General features: G+C 37.4%; 2 protein-coding genes across 10 annotated transcripts in view; one reads left to right on the forward strand and one right to left on the reverse strand.

Annotated features, from left to right (window-relative positions):
* The window catches only part of LOC6559773 (potassium channel subfamily T member 2), a 143,078-nt gene that overhangs the window by 86,251 nt on the left and 33,543 nt on the right, over positions 1-23,284 (reverse strand). For 5 of the 9 annotated variants that reach the window (XM_032743582.2, XM_043214362.1, XM_043214361.1 and 2 more), the window contains exon 1: positions 15,110-15,520. The exons of 2 other annotated variants lie outside the window; for them this stretch is intronic. In XM_032743582.2, the coding sequence (XP_032599473.1) occupies positions 15,110-15,390 (281 nt within the window). In that variant the 5' untranslated portion in view covers positions 15,391-15,520. Of the gene's footprint in view, positions 1-15,109; positions 15,522-23,284 lie in introns of those variants that run through there. 2 more of the 9 variants (XM_043214363.1, XM_032743575.2) reach the window with 2 other exon arrangements.
* LOC6559775 (protein HIRA homolog) lies at positions 17,907-21,236 on the forward strand. Its single transcript, XM_001987158.3, has one exon. The coding sequence runs from the start codon at positions 17,960-17,962 to the stop codon at positions 20,825-20,827; it is 2,868 nt and encodes a 955-aa protein (XP_001987194.1). The 5' UTR covers positions 17,907-17,959; the 3' UTR covers positions 20,828-21,236.

Here is a 23,284-nt window from a genome sequence, read left to right on the forward strand (position 1 = left end):
AAAATTCAATTCAGTTCAATTTACCAGCTGCATTGATAACTAATGTCTCGAGAACGTATTTTCTAGTATTGTGAACAGCAGTGAAGTCAAATGATTATGTTGATGATGGGGGAAGCGTGTTAGTGACGTATGGATTTATATAGTCGAGAGAGCACTGTTATAATGATCTAGAACCACACAGCACACAGCACACCGCACACAAAACACTTACCATGGAGGACATGTAAGTGTCAGACAAAACTGACAAATGTAACCCGAGCAAGCATAGATCCTTGTTATGAAGTGACAGCACTTCAAAGTGCTTACATTGAATATAAATTTGCATTGATTATAATTTACACAAATTGCTCAATGGAGTGCTTTTAAGTGCATTGTCATGTCAGCAGGTTCAGGTTGTTATTCATGAGTTAATTAATAACAGCGAAGCAGTGTAAAAAACTGCCGACGTATAAGTTTGAATAAATCAATCGATTGAGCTTGAACTCAACCAAAACAGACTCTGTTGAAGCCGTTTAATCAACACCTCTTTTTTTGGGGCACGTCTAAGGTATTTTTGGTCATTAACGTATTTATGTCGAAGGCAGCGAAAGCAAACACACCCATACAGAGAAGGGAAAGTGGAGCCACCATTAATATAAAATTCACGCACGTAAGCAAACAATTTGTGCCTGAACACACACAAAGACCAAACAAAATAAAAATGGAACTAAACAGACACAACAAATCGAAAGAGGCAACAAAAACATAGATTGCACAACACTTTCTTTTTGTTTTTGGTCCTTGCCTTTGGTTACGGATGCGATTACGGATGCGGATGCGGATACGGATGCGTCTACGGATGCGGATACAAAGTCGAGTGCACACTTGAGTCGATGTACAAGAGCTGCCACACGTAGCAACACCTAGGAAAACCAGTAGCAAATAAATACAAACCATGGTTTCTTCTCTGTTTTTCTATGTTGTTGTTGTTGTTGTTGTTGCTGTTGTTTTTTTTCCAGTTGAGTTTTTGAGGATTTTTAAGAGCTTCAAATTTGGAGTTTGGTTTTCCTTGTATGTATTTCTGGTATTCTTCTTTTATTTGTTGCCCGTTATATTTTGCGAGTGTGGCAAACGATGCCCACAGGACACACAGGCGCGGAGAAGGATTGCGCGAGCGCAACGGCGACTGCGATGCGGCAACTTGGCATTACACAAAGGTTAACAGCAGCTTGTAATAAATTGCAACTTCCAGTCAAGTCACAACGATAACGAACACGACTTGAACTTGGAACCTTTTCGCAACACTGCGTCATACACACACACACACACACACACGAAGCTGCTGCTGCTGCTGCTCATAAATAAAGGACTCACACACTCGCAGAGTGAACTTGGGTCTGGCTTGAGGCTGGTCACACCGAAGAATATCGCTGTCGACCTGTACGCTGTCCGCTTATTTATTTATTCATGCGCTCGCAGAGACACGCGCGAGCGAGAGAGAGAGAGAGGGGGACAGGTTGTGGGAGTGGGAGCGAGAGCTGACAGGAGAACACACATTCTTTTTTTATGGCTAGTCTATATGTTTTGGCCGGGCTAAAACCAAATTAATTATTTAAGCCAGACAGTTGCTGCTATTGATTTATATGCACAAAACACACAAACGCATGTTGTTTATTATTATATATTATATTTTGTTACTTGTTAATTATATGCTTGTTACTTTGGCCAGATTTATGAGAATCGTTGCTAACAATTATGTCGAGGCATTTAATCAAAAAATAATTTGTTCACATTTAAATAGTTTTTTTAAATAAATTGTGCAGTGCAACTTTAACTTTGAAATTTATAAATACATTTCTTTCATATTCCTTATTAAATATTTAATTTTTATTTGTGTAACTTCAACAAACTACAATTTATAATTGAGTCTTGTTTAAATATATATTTATTTATAATTAAATTCGCTACGAAATCTATTTGAATAAGTTAATCAAATTTAATTTGTGTAATTAGCACTTGACAAATTTCCCTAACGGAAAATTCAACTTGACTGCTTCGAGCATTTTGACATTTTGGCACGACCAAAAATGTCAGCGAACGCAGTACGAACAGCACGAAGTACAGAATCACGAACACGCACGCACGCCGGCACGCACGCACGCACGCACGCACGGACGGACGGACGAAGAAACTCGCACACACACAAGCGCTGTGCGCTCGGGAAAATTGTGTGAAGGAAAAATATTTGAACAGGCGGCCGCACAAAACGAGTGAAAATCACATGTTTCATGTGCAAAGTGTAAAAGCAAACTGAATTCACAGTTGCAGATGGTGTTCCTCTGCGCCCGAACTCTGCGGCAGAGCAGCCGAACAAATCTAACATCACAGGATATACACAGCCACACACACACACACGCACAATTACTGTGGAGAGCTTTCCTCGACCGCATAAGATAAGAGAAAGACAGAGAGCGAGAGAGAGAGAGCGCGAATGGAAAAGCTCGCTCTGTTATGGCGCCACTGTTAGCCCAATGTTAAACGTTAACAGTGCCTGCCGCTCGGGGAATTGAGAATATCAGCAACTGGAGCACATAACAGAAATAATCCTGTGTAAGTTGAGCTACTTTAAGACAGGAAGCTAGGAAGTTAATAATATCTGACAAATCAGAACTTGAATGGTTGAAGTAATAAAATAGATGCAACAACAAATGCAAGACAAATATACAAAACTATTGTAATAATTCTGAATTATTCAGCTAAACTGCTTTAAGGAATCATTTGACAATTGCGGGAAAAGAGCAAACCTGAATAAGAACTGCCTCAGTCAAATCAAATGTGCAATCTCTTTATTTCCATTCTTTTTACGAGTTCGTTTCATGTTTAACTATCTGTTTATTATTTGAATATTAAAATCTAATCGGCTTGGCATTTTTTATTTATGTTTATTGATGCGAAAAGGCATTGAACTTAATGGTGATTGTAAAGGGGCTGATGTACTGATAATAAAAAAAAAACTTTACATTCAAAAAATATTATAATATTTGTGGGGTATTTAATTGCAAAATAAAATTATTAATGACTTGATCATAATTTGGGCTTATCCTCATAATGCTTTAGTCATCATACAAAGATTTATCCTAGAAAAATATTATTATCAAGCTCAATAAGCAAAATATAAATTTGAGTTTGCTTGCGCTGAATAAAATGATGGGATTAATATTTAAAGAAGAAAACAAAATAAGAGCTTAGATATGGAGAACTAATATCTGTAAGTTTATTTATTATTGTTATTTTGGAATTTTGTTTGCCTCAATATAAAATCAACTGCCTAAATCAAAAGAGAAATGTTTCATATTTATTTCTCAAACATTTCCAGCAATAATTTCCACAGCTTTTCAAACAGGTTTTTACTGCTTTCCTGGACTTTATTTTCCGCCATTATGCATTCCGATATATTCCAAAATAATTATTTAATATTAGCTTGTTGTTGTTTGTATTAAGCAGTTGTTTTTTTTATTTATTTATTTATTAGATGGTTTAAAAGAACATGTAATTTAATTTGAAAAAACTTATATATAACTTATATATGTATTCAATAACTAGAGAGAATAGGCATTCCAAGTTTAAGAAATTGTTTTTCGTTTATTTAGAAATGATTTCGAAAAAAAAGAAATCGTTTCTAGCTTAAAGTCAATTTTTATTATGGCTCAATTTTTACATTTTCTTTATAATTAGTTTTATTTGGAGAAAATCGAATTTTAAATAGTCACATAAATAACATATATTTTCTGACTATTTTTTGGGAATGAAATGAGAGATAAATCTAGACTATGTATTCTTTAGTTTCGTATGTATTGTATTCAGATTTCATTTAGCATATAATTAAGCTGATTTAGAACTCACCAAAGTATTGCTCTCATTTTCAAATACTCGACGCACTTGTCTGTAAATTTCTTATTGACTCATTTTTGATTTACAAGTCACTCAATTAGACAAGCGTTTTCGCACAAAAGCGTTAGCACAACAAGAACAACAATAATAAGAGGAACAACAACAACAAGAACAGCTATAATAAAAACACAATGTTGCTAACAACCTCAAAGTCTAATTAACGTTGGACGTTGTCATATTTACGACCGCAACTCGACATTTATTTCAGTGTCATGTGGAGAGGCGAGCAGACAATGTGCCACCGCCAGAGACGACCACAAATCATTTAAGGCTCTAATTAAATTTAAAAGGCCAACACACACACAAACACACACACCCGCAAGTAAATCCGCTGCCGCTGAGCAACAGATGGCGCCACACACACACACCCACACATTCATACACTAAATATGCAGTTGCAAATAAGCCAACGCAATGAAATATTACGCATACGCACTGTTGAACATTTCTACTTAATATATACCTGCCATAGTAATAATTAAATGTATTTAATTTAATTAAGCCGCACGCATATTGCTATTTAATAAGGCGACCCCACCCAGCCAAATGACAGATGTAAACAACGATAAATGTCATAATGATAAAGCCAAACAAGGAGCAGAGAAGAGATGGGGATGGAGAAGGAGAAGGGGGAGTGGAAGGGAATTGGGAATAGTGAAGCACAAACAAAATAAAACAAAAACAATGTCGTCTTGCTCGGCTTAGAAGCACATTGAGCCAGCAGTCAACGGGCCCAATAAATCAATGCCATGGACAAGTTAGAAGGGGCAACAGCTTCTCTTCTTCTTCGCCTTCTTCTTCTTCTGCCAAGCAGCCAGGCAGCCAGGGGCTAGAATTTGGCCAGAGTTCCATTTCAAATGCCAAACACAGCAGCCGGCCACTCAAGCGGACAGTCAGACAGACAGAGAAACAGATAGACAGACAGACGGACAGACGGATAGACAGGCAGACGGACAGCAAGACGGACGGATGGTGAGACGGCTCCTTAGGCTGCCCAGCTTTACACTTAGAAAAAACTGCAGACTACAATTAAACAAATTTAATATGGAAAAAGGGATAAAAGTCAACACAATTTCTCTGACTTCTGGAATGAATTCTAATTTTATGAAATAAAGTTCTCCAAAAAGAAATAATAAAAATTAATTTGTAAGATATAAATATTCATATTTTTACTCAATTATCATTGTAAATGCTCCTTTTTTAGAAAAAGTTTCTATTTTTAATAAGTATATTTCTAAAATATAAATATGAATTTTATAATGTTTCAGTTCCCAGAAAACATTTCTAAATTTTCGAAATAAATTTCTAAGAATTATATTAATAATAATCATTTTCTGCTATTATATTATTATTATTAAATTATATTTTAAAGAAATATATTTCCTTAATGTAAAAAGGCAGTCCAAAAATCTATTTTGACTTCTGGTGAAGATTGCTCAAGCTATGAAATAAATGTCTAATGAAAAGAAATTTCTAAGAAGGTTTGTTCTTAATAAAAATTATTTATATAATATTAATAAATATATTTACGAATTGTTTTTTTTATTTTCTTTAAATTCTTATAAATTCCCTTTTGGAGTTTCAATTTGTGCATTCTGGAAATTTTTCATTATAAAATAAAAAGCTGATGTTAAGAAACAACAATACAACTAATTGATCTGAGCTTATCTACTATTTTTTTTTTCGCACAGTGTAGACAGAACAGAGTCGAACGTAGGCAGAACAGCCAGGACACGCAGCTGCCTCGGGCCAAGTCAAATCGAGTCGAGTCAAGTCAAGTCAAGTGGAAGAGGACAGCAATGACAATATAGCGCAGTGCTTTGTGCGTCGTGTTTTGTGCGTTGAGTGGTGAGAGGTGAGTGGTGAGTGGTGAGTGTTGAGTGTTGAGTGTTAACATACTAATATACACTTTGCATCTTAATCGTCCTTGCTGTTAGAGGCTGTTAGCACGCCAGCAAAAACAAAACAGCGGCAACAGCATCAGCAGCAGCAGCATCAGCAGCAGCGATAATGCTGATGGCCATAATACATGGCATAGGCAAGCCTGACGGAGAGTGTGTCTCGCAAAGGATGCTGCTAAGGACAACGCATTACGGACTGAGCCACACTTTTGATTGCGGCCTAAATCTACTTCGACTTTTACTGTTAATGTCATCATTATTATTGACATATTTATGCCATAATTGGCTGGTTATTTTGTGTGTTATTGAAAATACTTTATGCATGAGTAATGCAAATGGCCGAGCCAAATAGTTGGGTAATTTAGTTGGATAGAACATTCTGATCATTTCAGCAGCTTATCCATTAGGCATATCTATCAGGCCAATCTGACAAAGGAAGTTGCCTTAACGAAATATTCATAATATCTTTCGCAAATAATAAACAAAACTAATCCAAATATTACGAATTATTCTTATATTATTTCTCTTCTTTTTTTTGTAAGATTCGATTTAGACCCAATTTAATCTTTGTTCAATTGAATTTAATAAAAATGAATACTAAATACACTCATTTATTAGTAGTAAACTAAACCGACGCTAATCAAATTCCAATTGCAAGTTTTGCTAGATTATTTAACAATAAGTATTCAATAATAGCAAAAAAAAGTCATAAAATCTTGCAAAATTAATGTACATTTAGCGCCATCTGTTGCACTCGTTGTCAAGCTGCACGCGCTAAAACTCTACACAAAAAGCTCTCGCACATTGCAAAACAACAGCAGAACAACAACAAAATAAAGCACACGCAATTTGGCAACGTTGCCGGCAGCAGCGAATGAAATGTTATTTATTTGTTTACTGGCAACGCTGTCGCATTACATTGAATGAATTTTCATAAGCGCTCTCATTCACTGGCTCTCTTTCTCTCTTGAACGCGCACGCAGCGAATAACAAGCACAAAGCAGAAGCTGCAGAAACACGTGTCTTGCTGGCCAGCAAAGAGCAAGTCAGTTAAAGAGAGCGAGCACAACGAAGTTCAAACAGCAGCAGCAGCAGAAGTTGACGTCGCAGCTGCAGCGCTGCTAGCAGCGCAGTTAACAGCAGCACAAGGATTTTAAAGCAGCGTTGTGTGTGTGTGTGTGTGTGTGTGCAACGTGCTTCGATGCGTAATGTTAAGCGTATTTGTCTGGACACAAAGCTTATTTAGTAACCGGCGCCACGCCCCAACACCCCGCTCCGCCCTGCACAGCACCGTCCCGCCCAAGGTCATTTAAATGTGTGTCGTGCTGCAAATGCATTTCACATTCGCCAGCTGTGGCAGCTGAACTCATGAACCCAGCGTCCTTCACCAAGCCACATTAGTCAACCGCTCCCCCTCCTCCCCTCTGTTCCACACTTATTGCACTCATTTGCATATCTAAAGATAAAAACAGATTGACAGCAGCAGCAGCAAAAAAAAACAATGTTTTTTCAAGAGGAGTGCCTCATGTTGTTGCTGTTGCTGCTGACAGTAAACAAAAAATGTTGGTCAACTGGCTGAAGCGGGTTTTGTGTTAATTAATTTCCAGCACGCAAACTGCCAGTTGTAAAACGTCGGCGAAATCCACACAAAAATCTACAAATTTGTCTGACAAAAACCTTACCCATTTTTTTTTTTCAATTTATTTTTAGCAATTTTCATTTCGTTTCAGTGACTGTCTCGCAATGGCGTTTTATACTTGTTGCACTGACGTTGAGCCATTAAAGCCAATTAATTATTTAATCAAATCTTCTGAGCCAAGTTGCCGCCAATGTGTGCCACATGACAACGCCTCAAAGCAGGCAACAGCATTTTTCACTTTACAAACAGCTGTCTGAGCTTTACACTGGCTTTGTGTGGGTGTGTGTGGGTGTGTGTGTGTGTGTGTATGTCTGGATGCGGCTTGGCTTATTAGACTTGCCCCAACGCCTTTTCAACAGCATTGCTGGCTAATCTCTTAACCACAAACTTCACCCTTGTTAAGGCGAAAAAGGTTTTTCTTTAAGTAAGATTAACTAATCAAATTAGCTGGTATGAATATAAATAACTTTGAAGTATATAAGTATAAATATATATACTTTATTCTGCACTCAAACGACTGACCGAATAACACAATCAATGACATTACGAGCAAATAGTTGTTGTTGTTATCAAGGGAATTATTTAAGCTGTCCTCGCAGCATTTTTATAATTCACTTTATATGTTTAGCTATTCCCTCAGCATCATTAAATAAAACCTTTTTTCAGTAACACATAACACACTCAAATAGCTTCTTAGTTTATAGCTTTAGTCTAGACGAATAAAATATATAAATTTATTTTGCTGTTTGGTATTCGACTTAATTACTCCGCAAACCCATTAGTAATGGGTAAAAAGTGTATAATGTTTTTCTGTGCAAAAGTATGTAACAGGCAGAAGAAAGCTTCTCCAACCAGCAGAAATATCCTTGAGCAGGATTAACGGATCTCATAGACTATTACAGCTAGAGATCGACTATATTTTATTTGATCGACAAATTCGAATTTCTGCACATATCGATTTCCCAATATTTTAAATGTTTGGCCTTTAAATTTATATATTATATATATTATTGATCAACTGTCCAAATCTCATCCAGATTGGGGTAAGAAACATACAAGTTATAGTTCAATCAGTCGTCTTCATTTGAATTATTCACAATTTTGGGACTGCTTTGGATTTTTTCTGGATTTCCCCAATTTTACATTTTAATATTCTTTATTTTCTTTATATTCCTTATTTTATTTTATAATTTTACATTTCAATTTCTCAGTTTTAATCTGATATCACTTAACTTGTAACTTTAGATGTAAGCTTAAATTTAAATTTAATTTTAAATTATGTATTATTATTATTATATTATTATAATTTTATATTATTTATTTTCTAAACTTTTTCTGTCCACATTCTTTAAATAAAAGCAATATCTGTCAAAATCGGCTAATTAATGTGTTAAATGCCGTAGGAAAAATAGAAATTCAATTTTTTATTTATTTATAATTATTTTAGTTTGCATTTATTTATTTTTTATAATTATATGCAAACAAATTTCGAAAGATTTGAAATGTTCTGAATTTTAATAAAATTTTAAACTTTCGACTTTTAAGAAAATACGATAAGAAATAAAAGTTTACCTTCGCGAAATTCATATGACTTCAGAGAAGCATAAATCTAGATTCGAACACACCTCAGCAATTTACAACATTTGTTCGCTGCTGCTGCCAACAGGCAGGCATATTTTTTGATAAGTACAATCCCAAATGTTGACAGCCACATTTAGAGACAGCACATGCCACAACTGCCACAACAACTGAGTGCGACGGGCCACATATCATTTCGATACGCCCGGACGAGCACAATCAGCCACAGCACACGATTCGATGGAGGTGGGAAATCGTTGGCCACGCCCCGCTGTCTGCTTTAAATGGGGGAGGCGTCAAATACCTGTCACAGGCAGTTGCCTACCAAATTAGATGCAAAATTTTGTATTGTTTTTTAAATGGCCTCCCAGCTAAAGGAAATTATGGAAGCCAAGGCTTGACAGCGAATATTATGTAAATTTAATGTTGCTTGAGAGATGTGCACAATTTAAGATGCTTACAATTTATAGCTGACTGCTAGTGCCACAAATATGGCATATTACTCATACGTACCAGAGCACACACAATTTGTATTACAAAACGGATACCAACTGGATACAGGTTATGACCCAAAAGCACTCACCTGCAAATACAAAGAGCAAAAGAACGAAAAAATATATAGCAATTTGAGTCTGGATATGAAAGAATTTAGTTGACCTAAGATAAACACACACACAGTAAATCACACACATGGCAAGGGGTGTGGCTCAGGGATGAGGCAAAGATCTTAACTGAAGCATGCTGTTAATGTTTTTCAATAGCTCTTGATATATGAGTCGCACTCAAGTGATTGTGTATATTTCCCACTGTGTGTGTGTAAGTGAGTGTGTGTGTGTGTGTGTGTGTGTGTGAGTGTGTGTGTGTGAGTGTGTGTGTGGTGTGTGTTTTGTATTCTTATCGGATTCAATCCTCGCGTTGCGTGTTGCTTGTAAATGCTGAAAGGGAAGCAACAAAAAATATATGCGGGATCAATTGAGACAAAAAATTGAGAAAACAATTCTGGTTAACACAACTTGTGCCTTCTTTGCTTGGCTCTGTACTAATAAAAACTTTTTGTATTTACTCGAATTCACTTTCTCTGCTTGGTCGATGTCACAGGAAATCTTTTAATATGTTCAAGAGATGAAGGTCTCAACTTTGAAGCATTAAGCAGCAGTCATGCTCCTGCTTTTATCCGTAATTAAAACTAATGTGAAGAAAACTTAAAATTGCAAACACTTTTATTGTTACTGCTTAGAACTCTATCCTTATCTCTATCTATGCAATGAAACTTCACTCTGATTGCTGCTCGAATTAGGCAGACTTCGAGCAATGTAGATTTTCCGAATTGACAAATAAATGCGATTAAGCTTCCCATTCTTCTTCGAAGACTCTTTTTTTTCCATACTCAATCTCAAATACTCTTATTACCAATATGTCACTTCAGTTATTAATAGTTCCCTTTTAAAATATCATACATTTAATAAGAAATATATGATTGATATAAGCCACGTAAAAGTGATTTGGTGACTCGGAATATAAATCGCATTAAATTATAGAAAATCGCGTTGAAAACCAGAAGATGCTTCTGATTTTTAGAAATAATTTCTAAAATCACGAAAAAAATTTCTTAAAAATAATAAGATTATTTTTATGTTATTGATATTTATATATATTCTTATGCTGTTGTATTTCAAAATAATTTTTTGAATTTACAAACTAATTTAATATGATTATATAAATATTAATTACAAATATAACAAAATAATAAATGTAAGAATTTTGTGCACCCAACCAAAAAAAACAAACTAGCGAATTTATTTTATTTGTATAATTTTACTTTTAAACAAAATCTACCTTGGAAGTAATAAAATAAAAACTTTGGTTTTTAGACCAACATAATCTTGAGATTTAGAAATTTCTCTGCATGTACTCAGCCTCAGGGATAGTATGTATTCTAGATCGTTAATCATTGTTTATGAAACAATATGCTGCCAACAAGAACATATTATTGATGTTAATAAGTGCAATAATTGTGTGACGCAGACCACTGCCACTGCCACATGCCACTGCCACTGCCACATGCCACTGACACCCAGCCACTCGCACAAGCATAGCTGCAGAATGACAAGCCAATTAGCTGGAGGCGCACATAATCACCAATCAAAAGGTGTGGATGCAGCAGCAGCAGCAGCAGCAGCAGCAGTAGCAGGGGCTCATAGTCTGTGGTCTCACAGCAAGCCAGCATAATTGAGTTATTTACGCTAATTGGCGCACATACACAGAGACGAGGGGACGATTGCGGACACAAGTGAAGCTCTGAGTCCGACATAAATTGCCAGAGCTGTACACCACACAGTTTATCAGAGCACGTGACTGGCAAACAAGCACACAAAATGACTGACTGACTGACTGACTGACTGACTGACTGACTGACTGACTGACTGACTGACTGACTGACTGACTGACTGACTGACTGACTGACCGGCTCACTCACTCGACCGGCTCAAAGCCTCGAGCCTCTTATCGTTATACCTCAATATTCATATTTTGTGTCAAGAAGGCGGCGGCGGAGGAAAGGAATCGTTTCCTGTTGCACTTTCCTTGCCTGCCAATTCCCAGTTGCAACACCAATTTGTATTGGGTGTGGTCTGCATGCAAAAGAAGCATTGTAGCCCAGGCCCAGACATGAAATTGCAAATATTTAATTTGGAACCGAACTGAATTTATTGGACAAAGCCAATGACCAAAATTAACTGGTCAATTGCGTTACAATTGAACATTTTCCTTGAATCTTTCTCAAATGTGCAATCCGATTTCGAATTTAAGAATTTATGATTGTGGTTTTATTTGGTTTTCAACTGTGCAACGCAATAAAGGCGACATCTTCGACAACATAAGAACTCCATTTTCTTGACCGGCATCACTAAACGAATCGATATAGCTATGTCCTTCTGTTCGTGGCTTATTTGTGATGTCAAATAGCCAAGGATGTACAGAAAAAAATTAAATTTCCACATTATTATTGTTGTTCAGGCAAAGATTATTCACATTTTGCCGAAGACAATGAAATCATCGAGTCAAAAATCCATTAATCTTTATTACAGAGAGAATGTCGATTACGTTATCACGTAAGTTAAATACTTCGCAACGTACAAAAGTATAATAATAATTTAAGCTGCGAACAAAAATTTAATAATATTTATAACTCCGATCAAAAGTCTTTATGTCAATAGACTAACTCAAATCTAAATGCGTATTTAATATTCGGTCTGCAAAGATAACCGTTCTCTTTTGCTATTTATATTCGAAACATTTTGTGCAAGGACTCGAGTGTCTACAAAAGCAGTTGAACCTGTTAGCCAAAATCCACTTAAAGCACTTTGGGACGTGCTTACCGACCTCATAATTGGAATTGTTGACAGCTGAGCCAATCCTGCATTTATTTAATTCGATGGCGAATATGAAATAAGCCTTTTAAAATAAAATATAATGAACTCGCTGCTAAAATGTGATTTCTAATTGACGAAAAGCAATTGAGCTATATGCTTGCTGTGGTTTTTAAAATGAACTCAATTTTTCAAATACAAATATGGTTTTCTCTGCGTGTATTTCGAGCCTGTGAAAGACGAATATCGCCGGGACTTGAAATATATCGGAGTTTATACCTATTAAAATTACAAAAAGAGATCACTAAACAATAATCAAAATTATATATTATTATTATATTAACATTCTTTTATTAAACCGTTTTAAATGTGATTTTCTGAATACTATTCCATACTTTCATTCTGATTTATTCCAGCAGCCGAATAGTGTTAAATATTATCACATTAGAGTTTATTAGAAAATCGTTTGTCTTGAATAACTGTCAACAACAATTTTCTTACAAATTTATTGTCGTTTATGTACAAGATTTATGCGCTGCCAATCATCGATACAAATATAATTTTTTTTGCCTCTTATCTAAACAAATCTCCATTAATGTCAACCAAAGCAAAAGCAAACTTCGACAATGACCTTTAATGCGATGAAAATAAGTCGAATTCTCTTAAGTTCACACAGTGTTTGCGTCAAATGGCATTAAATATCACAAAAGCGATAATCTGGTGCTATTATGGGAGACAACAGGATAACAGGATAACAACCATCTACTTCTTTAACCAAATTAAAGTGACCCACAGACTGTGACGTCCATAAATTCAGTTATTTCAGTGGTTATAAAAGCCACGTTCTACTCGCTCAGCAGGGCGTATGCGCAATTTCTGATATTTACGCTCAAATGGGGAAACATTTGTCGAGGCTCTAAAATTTCATTTGTTTAATCTTATGCAAAGAAATTACGATGTATACAGCAAATATAAATAGCTGGCATACAGAATGTCCTGAAATTCGATGCGAAAAATTAATAAGGAATTATGCAAAGCCAAATTAACGAAAATTCTTTTCCAAACACAAAAACGTTGCTAAGCATTCCGCTACCCTAAATATTAAATGCTGTGCATGTTTATTAACTAAGAATTAATCAATAGCAACATAATTCATATATTTTTTAATCATTTAATTGGCCCGTTTTGTGAATGTTCAAAAATCTGAAAACACAATACGCTTTGTAAATCTCCCTTTGAATCTCCCTTTAGATTTCAAATGTTGGTCAAATGGTTTTCGACTACATTTTTAATACATTTTTTATTCGGAATAGTTAATGTAATTTCGTTCCAAGAAAAAACCATTGAATTATTTATTACTTAAGATTTTATACGATTGAACCTACTTTTAATTTGTAAGCTTTCTGGAGTTTTATTCTATTTTTAGAGGGAGACTATGCAAGTTTACACTTTCTATTAAGTTGTGGTTAAAATAAGTACAAGTTTCATACAGGCAGAAATGATAATTTTAGAAAAATTATCTATATGCGAATTAAGTGATTTTCGTTTCACTTAGTTTAGTTATAAGAGTTAACAATTTATTTTTCAATAGCAGTTTCAACTGCTCATTGCAAAAGGCGCCATTCAATTTGTACGTAAATTACAAAAAAGAAGTCGGTTATTGAGCTCCAGAAAATAATAAATAAATGTATTTAAATAAATATATTTTTTTTTTTTTATATATCACATCATTTGCCATATTTATGACTTCCTTAAATATATATGTATGATTTTGTATAAAAAATAAAATATCTTGTTGCCAAAAGTAACATATTGAAAATCAAAATAAAATCATTAAAAGAATTATTTTAAGTTCAGTTTGTTTTGACCCTTCGATTTTGTTTCCAAAAAACTTAATCGAGATATAAAAATAATTTTGGCTTTCAGCAGATTAACTCCTGTCTAAAAGAGTATAAAATCTTCGGTGTGCAGTTCTTTCTTCTATCTTGTTTTAAGTTGGGAAAAATAAAAATGCTTTAAACTTAAATTGTTGTCTACATGAATTGTTAGCTAGATAAACGTGATTTAAGATTTAATTAACGCCAACCGACCTTTTTTATATTTCATTTCATATTTGTTTGTTTTTTTTTTTTTAAAAGAATGCAGCGTTAAATAGATAAGCATGAAATATGAATATTTAATGTCAATAAAAGTGGCCAAGAATAGAAAAGAACACATTTTCAGCTTTCGGGGCAATTTGCGTGAAATGACCACTGAGATAAGATGTAAAAACCAAAAATATAAAAATCCTTTTTTTATTCGGTCCCAGTACACCTTTCTGTGGAAATGTCCTTGCAATACAAGCACAATTATAATTTGTAGGCGACATACCAAGTTTCAGTATGATATTTAAAAGCGATTCAAGAATTGTCTTTAAGTCTGTCGCAGCCCCTTAAACGTTAAGGAGAAAAAGGTAGAAGCTTATTTATTTATAGATGCGTACAGAAATGGCTTAGAGGCTCGCTGCGAAATGAAGGTAAATATTTATGCAACCCTTTTTCTGCTCGTTTATTGCTCCAACTGTCAAACAGTAGGCCAAACACACACGCAATCAGCAGCAGTAGCAGGAACACGCACAGGAACTGGGAACTGGGTCCCCGGGGTCCCTGTCTGATTGCCAGATATGCGTTCCACATTCGAGGATTCAAACTTACCTTTCATCCAGACGCATGCTGCTGCGGCTAATGTCACTCCAGACGGACATCGAACGTGGTCGCTGGAAAAAGGATTTGGAGAATCTTCGAACCGTTGGCAACTGCTGCGGCGGATAGCCCGCCAGATCGTTGAGCTCCTCATGGAAGATGACGTTGCGGGTGCCGCGGGTGGGCGATGCTATCGATGGCATCGAATAGCTGTTCGTGTTCGTATTGGTGTTCGTTTGATTATCGTCCGACATGCCCAGAGCTGTATAGCTAACTTGTAGATTATGTGTCATCTCTCGGATATGTATATTGTTTTAGAAACTCTTCTCTCTTCTCGTTTCTCTCTTCAACACTCAATTGCTTTTTTCACTAAACATTTTCACTCGCTTTGTGTTTTCCACTTTGCACTAAAAGCGAATAACATAACATTTTATTTTACTGTGTTTTGTTGTTGTTTTTTGTTGTTTTCTTTTTTGCATTTTCCGCAGCAGTGTTTTCTTTTACAGCGCTCGTTAAACACTACAAGAAATGATTTTCTCCCAGTCAATTTTGCTTTTTCATTTGGTTTTGCAGTTTTTAATTTGATGCTCGCATTGCAGTTCATTAAACGCAATCAACTGCCAGCTTGGCTAATAAAAAAACAAATAATTGTCTTTGGCAGACATGAGAGCTGCTGCACCAAGTGACAATGATTAATCGATCTGATCTGACCCGAGGGCCAGCTTCCTGCGTGTTGATTGTGCTTATTGATATTAATTGGCGCAAAACAAATCCCAAAAAAAAAAAAGAAAAAACGTCATAATCAACCTCGTTTTAATTTGTCACGTGCTGGCAGCAATTTCTTGTTATCGCAACATCAGCACGTCAACAAGGCTAAAATGTGTTGGCCAAACTCGAAACGAAAAGCATTTAAAATGCTCATGAATTTCTAATGAGTATCGCTTTGAGAATATCTGGTATTTTGAGGGTGCGACTATTTTGCATGTCCCACATTTCATATGCATAATGAAACACGATTCCAAAAATATATATATATATACATATTTATATATATACAACAACTGCAGTGCTAGATGAAGCTGAAGCAAAATCTCAAATTAAAGCGTTTCCACATTTCAGTTGCTGCTGCTTCGCTGTTGTCCCAATTTCAGTTACAGATGATTATGACACTCTGCTTGTATACCCTTTCTACTAGGGAACGCTGGTCATGCACGACTCAAATTTACATATATAAATATTATATTAGAAAACACACAAGATTTTCTTTGCTGATTTAATACTTAAAACTTAAATTAAAATATTGATTTTTTCTGTCTACAGTTCAAGTCATATATTAATTATAACAAAACATAAAATGCAACTTAAAAATTAAATTATGTAAAATTAAAAATGAACAATTAAATTAAAATTTAATTAATTTTATATTGAATAATAAAATGCTGAATGTGAAAGTATTAAAATGTGAAATGGTTCAACATTTATTGCAAGGATTGGGGAAACGCTGATGAAAATTCTAGGAGGAAACACTTATGCGATATATAATATACAGGATATATAATATATGATGCACTCCAACTGTACAAGTATGCGGATCCTTCTAAGTGCTATATAGGATGCCAATTGCATCACAATACGAAACTGAAGTGTTTGCCAAGTGTTTTTATTGGAACATTTGGTCTGCGTTTTAGTTTCGTGCATTTTACGCCAAGATATATAAAGAATGTTATTATACGACCACTTTTAAGCTACTTGGGTTTTATTTTTACTCTTTAACGGTCGGCAGCAAGCGCCACAGCTGAGTTGAAAGGGCTATTCAGAATTATACAGCATTTACTCAAAATGATCTTTGGAGCAGTCTTGAGGAAGTTGGCAACCTTCTTCAAGAAAAGGCAAGCAAATTAATGGCCAACCAAGTGGACCTGCATTTAAATAGGTTTTAATAAGTAACTCAATTAAAAATGTAATCAGAAAAATGCGCCTAACTGTGGCCACGCCCCTAAACGTTAACAGCCCTCGCTTTATGTGTTGGCGACGCCTTAAAATAAACTCCAGCTAAGCACGCGATTTGCTATGCGGCTTTTTCCACGCATTTATAACCTGAAAGTGACAGACAAATAAGAAAGCCAAGCTATATTTGTACATACAAATATATATATATATATGTATATATATATATATATACATATATTATATGCAGTCTTTATAGCCTGTATCTATGCAAAATATCTCTTAACTGGTATGAGAAAATTGTGAATTCGTTCCTATAAAGCATTTATGTATGTATGTGTGTGTGTGTGCTTGTAAGGCTGGTTTGCTTGGCGCATAGAGATGGCAAAGGCAGTACATACTTTCGCTTATAATACGCAAAAAGCGAAGCAGTTTAAAATATTGGTACATTTTTAACAACCGCTTGTTGACATATGCATATGCACATTGTAGCAGTCCACTAGTGTAGTACTAAGACTGTAACATAACATCTGTAACTTAACATACAACAATGTACTTAACATATAATATCGATATCGATCACGCAAACATTGTGAATTAAGAGATATAACCAGATGTTTTTGTGAAATGAATATATATTTAGTTTTGACTGCTACAATAAGTAATAAATGTTGAATATTATTTAGAATAGCATTGACTCATTTAACTGATCGGTGACGTTGTGCACTACAATAGATATACTCGATACTTCGGGGGAAAGCATCGATGAATCGATCTTCTCTAATGGCGAACAAATAAATATGTATCGATGTCAAGTCGATGTTGCGCGCATCACTAACTCGCATCTCTATTTGCCGGCAAGACGAGTAGAGTGATAATTGGGTTCGCGGATTTCCGCAAACAACAGCCGCATTAATGAGGCTCGTGAAGCCCGGTTGGGTGCACCATGATGATAAGCCAATCTTCTCGGTGGATGTGCATCAGGATTGCACGAAATTCGCGACTGGCGGGCAGGGCACCGATTCCGGCCGCATTGTCATTTGGAATCTGAAGCCGGTGCTGTCCGAGAAGGATGAGCTGGATGCCTCGGTGCCAAAGATGCTCTGCCAAATGGATCAGCACTTGGCGTGCGTGAATTGTGTGCGCTGGTCGCAGAATGGCCAGCTGCTCGCCTCCGGTTCGGATGATAAGCTAATTATGATCTGGCGAAAGGCGCTGGGACCCAGCGGTGTTTTCGGCACCGGCGGCATGCAACAGAATCCCGAATCGTATAAATGCATACACACACTGCGCGGCCACGATGGTGATGTCCTGGATCTAGCATGGTCACCCAACGATTACTTCCTCGCCAGCTGTAGCATAGACAATACGATCATTGTGTGGGATGCGCGGGCATTGCCGAATGTGCTGCACACGCTCAGGGGGCATACGGGTCTGGTTAAGGGCGTTGCATGGGATCCGGTTGGACGTTTCCTTGCCTCCCAGTCGGATGATCGCAGTATTAAGATATGGCGCACAACAGACTGGACGTGCGGCACAACGATAACGGAACCGTTCGAACAGTGCGGCGGTACAACGCACATACTACGTCTCTCCTGGTCACCCGATGGCCAGTATCTGGTGTCGGCGCACGCGATGAACGGCAGCGGACCCACCGCCCAGATCATCGAGCGTGAGGGCTGGAAATGTGACAAGGATTTTGTGGGGCATCGCAAGGCGGTCACCTGTGTCCGTTTCCACAGTTCGATATTGACGCGCGACATGGTCGGCGACAGTCCCAGCAAGGCCATGCAATATTGTGTGATCGCTGTCGGCTCACGGGATCGCTCGCTGTCCGTGTGGCTGACGGCGCTCCAGCGTCCCATGGTCGTCATCCATGAGCTGTTCAATGACAGCATCCTGGACATGTCTTGGGGCCCGCAACAATGCCTGCTGATGGCCTGCAGCGGCGACGGCACCATCGCCTGCCTTCAATTCACCGAACGGGAGCTGGGCACCCGCGTCTCGGAGACGGAACGAATCAGTATATTCAAGCGCAAATATGGCGGCTATATGGAGCATTCCGAGCACACCGCCAGCAAACAGATGGCGACGACGCTGCCCGAACCGAGCAGCTATACTCTGCCCAACGCGGCCATGGAGCGTCGCCTACCTGTCCAGGGACAGGGCGTCAGTACACCAGCTCGCGCCATCAGCAAACAGACGGAGACACGCACCAAGGATGGCAAGCGACGGATTACGCCCATGTTTATACCACTCAATGAGCTAAACGAGCCCATCTCCAGCATTGGCAGCAGCATCATTCCCACCAGCAACAATGATAACAACGGCAACAACAACATAATCACCACCAGCAGCAGTAGCGTGGATCCACTGGTGAGATCGCAAGAATCGCTCCACTCTCGAGCGGAACCGGTTGGACGTCTGATGTTGCCGCCATCGCCAGCTGCAACGGCAGCGATCCAACCAAGGCGCAACTCAATGCAGCTGCTGTGCGACGTGAATGGCAGCAATACAGTGGGTCCCAAACTGCAGATAACGGCGAATAGTAAATGTGAATTTACGAAATCCTCGCAGGACTATCGCATTCATGTGCAGAACGGCCATCTGAAGACCGGCTATGGCATGGTGGCCAAGGTGACGGCGCAACTGGGTCGAGAGCTGCTCTGGGATATGTATGTGGGCTCGCCGGTGATCAATGTGAATCTGTGCAGTAAATATGTGATGCTCTGCTCCCTGGATGGCAGCATGCGACTCCAGGCCATGCAGACGGGCTCGCCCGTCTTTCCGGCGATCACGTTGACAAGCGCCGCTCTGCATTGCACCTTCAGCAGCGATAATCAGCTGGTGGGCGTGCTGACGGACAGTGGACTGTTGCGCATCTGGGATATTGCGAAGCAGCAAGTCCGCTTGTCCACCAATTGCTTGGAGCTGCTCAATAAGCATGGCATGACGCTGCAGTTTGTTATCACGGATCAGGGCATGCCGCTGATTGGTTTTCCCAGCGGCCATTCCTATTCGTATTCAACGCCATTGAAATCGTGGCTCGTCCTTGCCACCGGCGATGCCATCATGTTCAATGGCATACGGGGCTCGTTGCCACGCGATCTGGAGCATGTGCATCGCAAGTTTCCTCTGCTGAGCATGCAGACCGGCACACATAACTATCTCAGTCTGCGTGGAGCAGTGGAAATTGATCCCGAAAGCTGGCAGCAAACGGCCAAGGTGCTGTTCCTCGAGAATCAGATTAAGCTGTGCGAAGCGCTGGAAGCTTTCGAGGAACTGAAGCACTGGCATATGATGATGACCTTTCAATTGGCCAGCTACGGCACCGAGAAGCGTTTGCGTCTCTTTATGGACACTCTGCTCGACAGCGAGTTGCCGGAAACGATGCAGACCAAATCCAAATTCGAGCTGAGGCAATGCGTCATGGACACGCTGGAGCCGCACACAGAATGGGAGCATATTTACAACGAATACTTGGATCTGTATGATCTGGATGGCGAGAACTTCGTTGATGCCAAATCGCCACCACAATCATCGCTAGTATCGTATCCGTTACCCAGTGCCCCCTGTGCCCGCACACGAGCAGCTGCCGCTGCAGCGGCGGCCATTGATGCTCTCCTCACGGCGGAACCATCGTCGCCACCGCCAAAGCCGCCGCAGCCGTCGTCGCCAACTCCAAACGTTGAACCGGAAACCTGTGAGATAGAATCATCATCATCCTCGCGAGCTGCGGCGCCAGAGCCCGCCTCCGTTGATGCCGAAACAGACAAGAACTGAGCGAGAGAGAAGAACCCCTGCTCATCCAGCGTAAGCATTTTCTTTGGCTCCGACTTATATTGAATATTTCAAATAGATACTTCAATTTCCATAAATGTAATAGCCTCTGTTTTGTTTAAGAATAAACATTTTAAATGATAATGATGATGATGATGATAATAATGAATTGCTTACGTATTCGAAATTGGAGCGTGATTTAATATAAATAGCTTATTGTTAGTCTTAATTACATATCCACATTATATTTATCGATCTAGCTGATCGATCATTATAATTATTTACTCTTGTTATTAAGAAGGCTTAGCAATTGGCGTCAAGTCTTCTTATAAACACACAATTGCTGTGAATAAATGGCTAAGACTTGGCTTTTGGCCTCAATATCTGTTGGCAATAAACGTTTCGGAATTAACAATGTGTTTTTAATTCAAATAAAGCTATCAAAAAGCTGATAGTGCAAAAAATACTAAGCAAATAAGAATGCTGTAGTCGACTGAACACAGTCCCTAAATTTATTCTAGTTTAATAGCCAAATTTACATTTAAAAGTCTTGCACACCCAAATGTAAGCAGGCATGCAAGTGCTCTTGTTTTTTATGACTGCGGAAAAAGAGATAGAAAAAGTCTAAAGTTTGCCGCAAGTCGGTGGTTTCAGTTCTGGCTAGTGAATGAAAACATCTCTGCCTCTTTTTAGGGGAACTGCTGCAATAAAACTAGAATAAAATCAACAGCTGGGTTTAGGGTATATCTTAGCTGCATATAGTAAAGAGAACAATATGACCAATATTATACCCAGTTAAATAATATATATTTTTGGAAAGTTCGAATTTATTAAGTGTATCTTTTATAGCAATCGGAAATCCATATGTATCGGTACTCAAAGAATATTAAATAAACTCGATATGTGCGTGGTATACGAGAACTTGTGTTCCAATTTTGATATCTCTAAAACATTATTTTTAATGTGTAAAAAAAAAATATAATTGAAGATGTAAAGATGGTCGCCCTCCTCACTGGATTTAAATGTACTAGAAAATGCTTAAAGATGATTATCATGTAAAGTTTAAGTATCAGAAAAACAATATTCGACTATACCCGATCTTAGCTTAGACGTCGATTACACTAAAATATTTGATAGGTATCTATACTTTTCTTTCAAAATTTATTTTACCAATCGAAAATACTTTAATTAGTTTATATCTAATACGATTTTTCTTATATATATTCTTTTCTCAAAAATGGCTTGTTCAAGGGACACAAATTAAAGTTCAGCCACTTTCTTGTTCTTTGCTCAATACATTTGTAGACATATTTAAGGGCATGGAATTGACACATTTAAACAATTAAATATGCTTAAAATAGAAACCAAACTTAAGGCTCTGGTTTGTTTGGAAGGAGTGGAAGATAGCCAAAAGCCTTAAAGCGTATCCTATTCAAGTGTCCTGGAGTGTATATATAAATATTTCAGCTGTGTTGAAATATTTTGGCTCGCTTTAATGGTGTCAGCAAGTATAATCTGCTTTGATATATTTGACTCTTCAAATTTGCGACGAGCTGCGGACATTTGTTTACTTTGTATATATATATATATATATGTATATATATATATATATATGTATATATATATATATATATATTTAAATATTTTTTTGTTTTTATTTTTTTAAAAGTGCTTAACAAATTTTGAAGCATGATTGAAAAATGATCGTTGTTGAACTTTTGTGTATTTTATATTAATCCTGCACAGAGCAGCACATTGAAGTCCTTTAGATTTGTGCACACATCACATGCTCGCAGCGATATGCAAATCGATGAGCAGTTACAGTTACTTAACGTGTATCCTGTGACCCACATGTCGCATTTTGTCGCAACTGCTGCTGCAGGGCAACAATCCTGTTCGACAAGGTGAGAGGTCCTTTTGCAAAATGAAACATATTTTTTGTTCGTGACTTCCGACATTTGGGGGTCGAGTATAACTGTAGTAACTGTAGCTGTTATATTTATAACGCCGCTTTTGTGTTAACTCTCCTTTATTAAGCCAGAGAAATGGCAGATGGCAGCGCGGAAGCGCCATTCAGTTAGTAGCTAGGTAAACAGCATTCTGACCGGAATTTATGCACGTCAGCCTAGTCATAAAAGTCGGCTCGTGTAAATACAGTACATATATAAACATAATGCAGGAAACCTAATACCCTGCCATAGAAAGCATCTCGTATATTGTATATTTATAGTTCGCATAACGCCATCGAATTCGATAGTAATCATTTTTAATTTGTCAATTACTTTTCTTGTAATATCTATAGTTTCCTTAATGTAGCAGACCCAGAAAGATACAAAACATAAACAACAAATTAAATTAAAAGCATAAATTTATAATTAATTTAAACAAAAAATAATAATGTTAATTCATAATATATTTGTACAACATTGAACAAATATTCACACTCCTTTCTTTAACTTT

The sequence above is a fragment of the Drosophila grimshawi genome, unplaced genomic scaffold, assembly GCF_018153295.1.
Source record: "Drosophila grimshawi isolate 15287-2541.00 unplaced genomic scaffold, ASM1815329v1 contig_1369, whole genome shotgun sequence".
NCBI lineage: Eukaryota > Metazoa > Arthropoda > Insecta > Diptera > Drosophilidae > Drosophila > Drosophila grimshawi.

What these genes read in the sequence shown, in the direction of transcription:
- LOC6559775 (XM_001987158.3), top strand. Translation starts at nt 17,960, where the DNA reads ATGAGGCTCGTGAAGCCCGGTTGGGTGCACCATGATGATAAGCCAATC.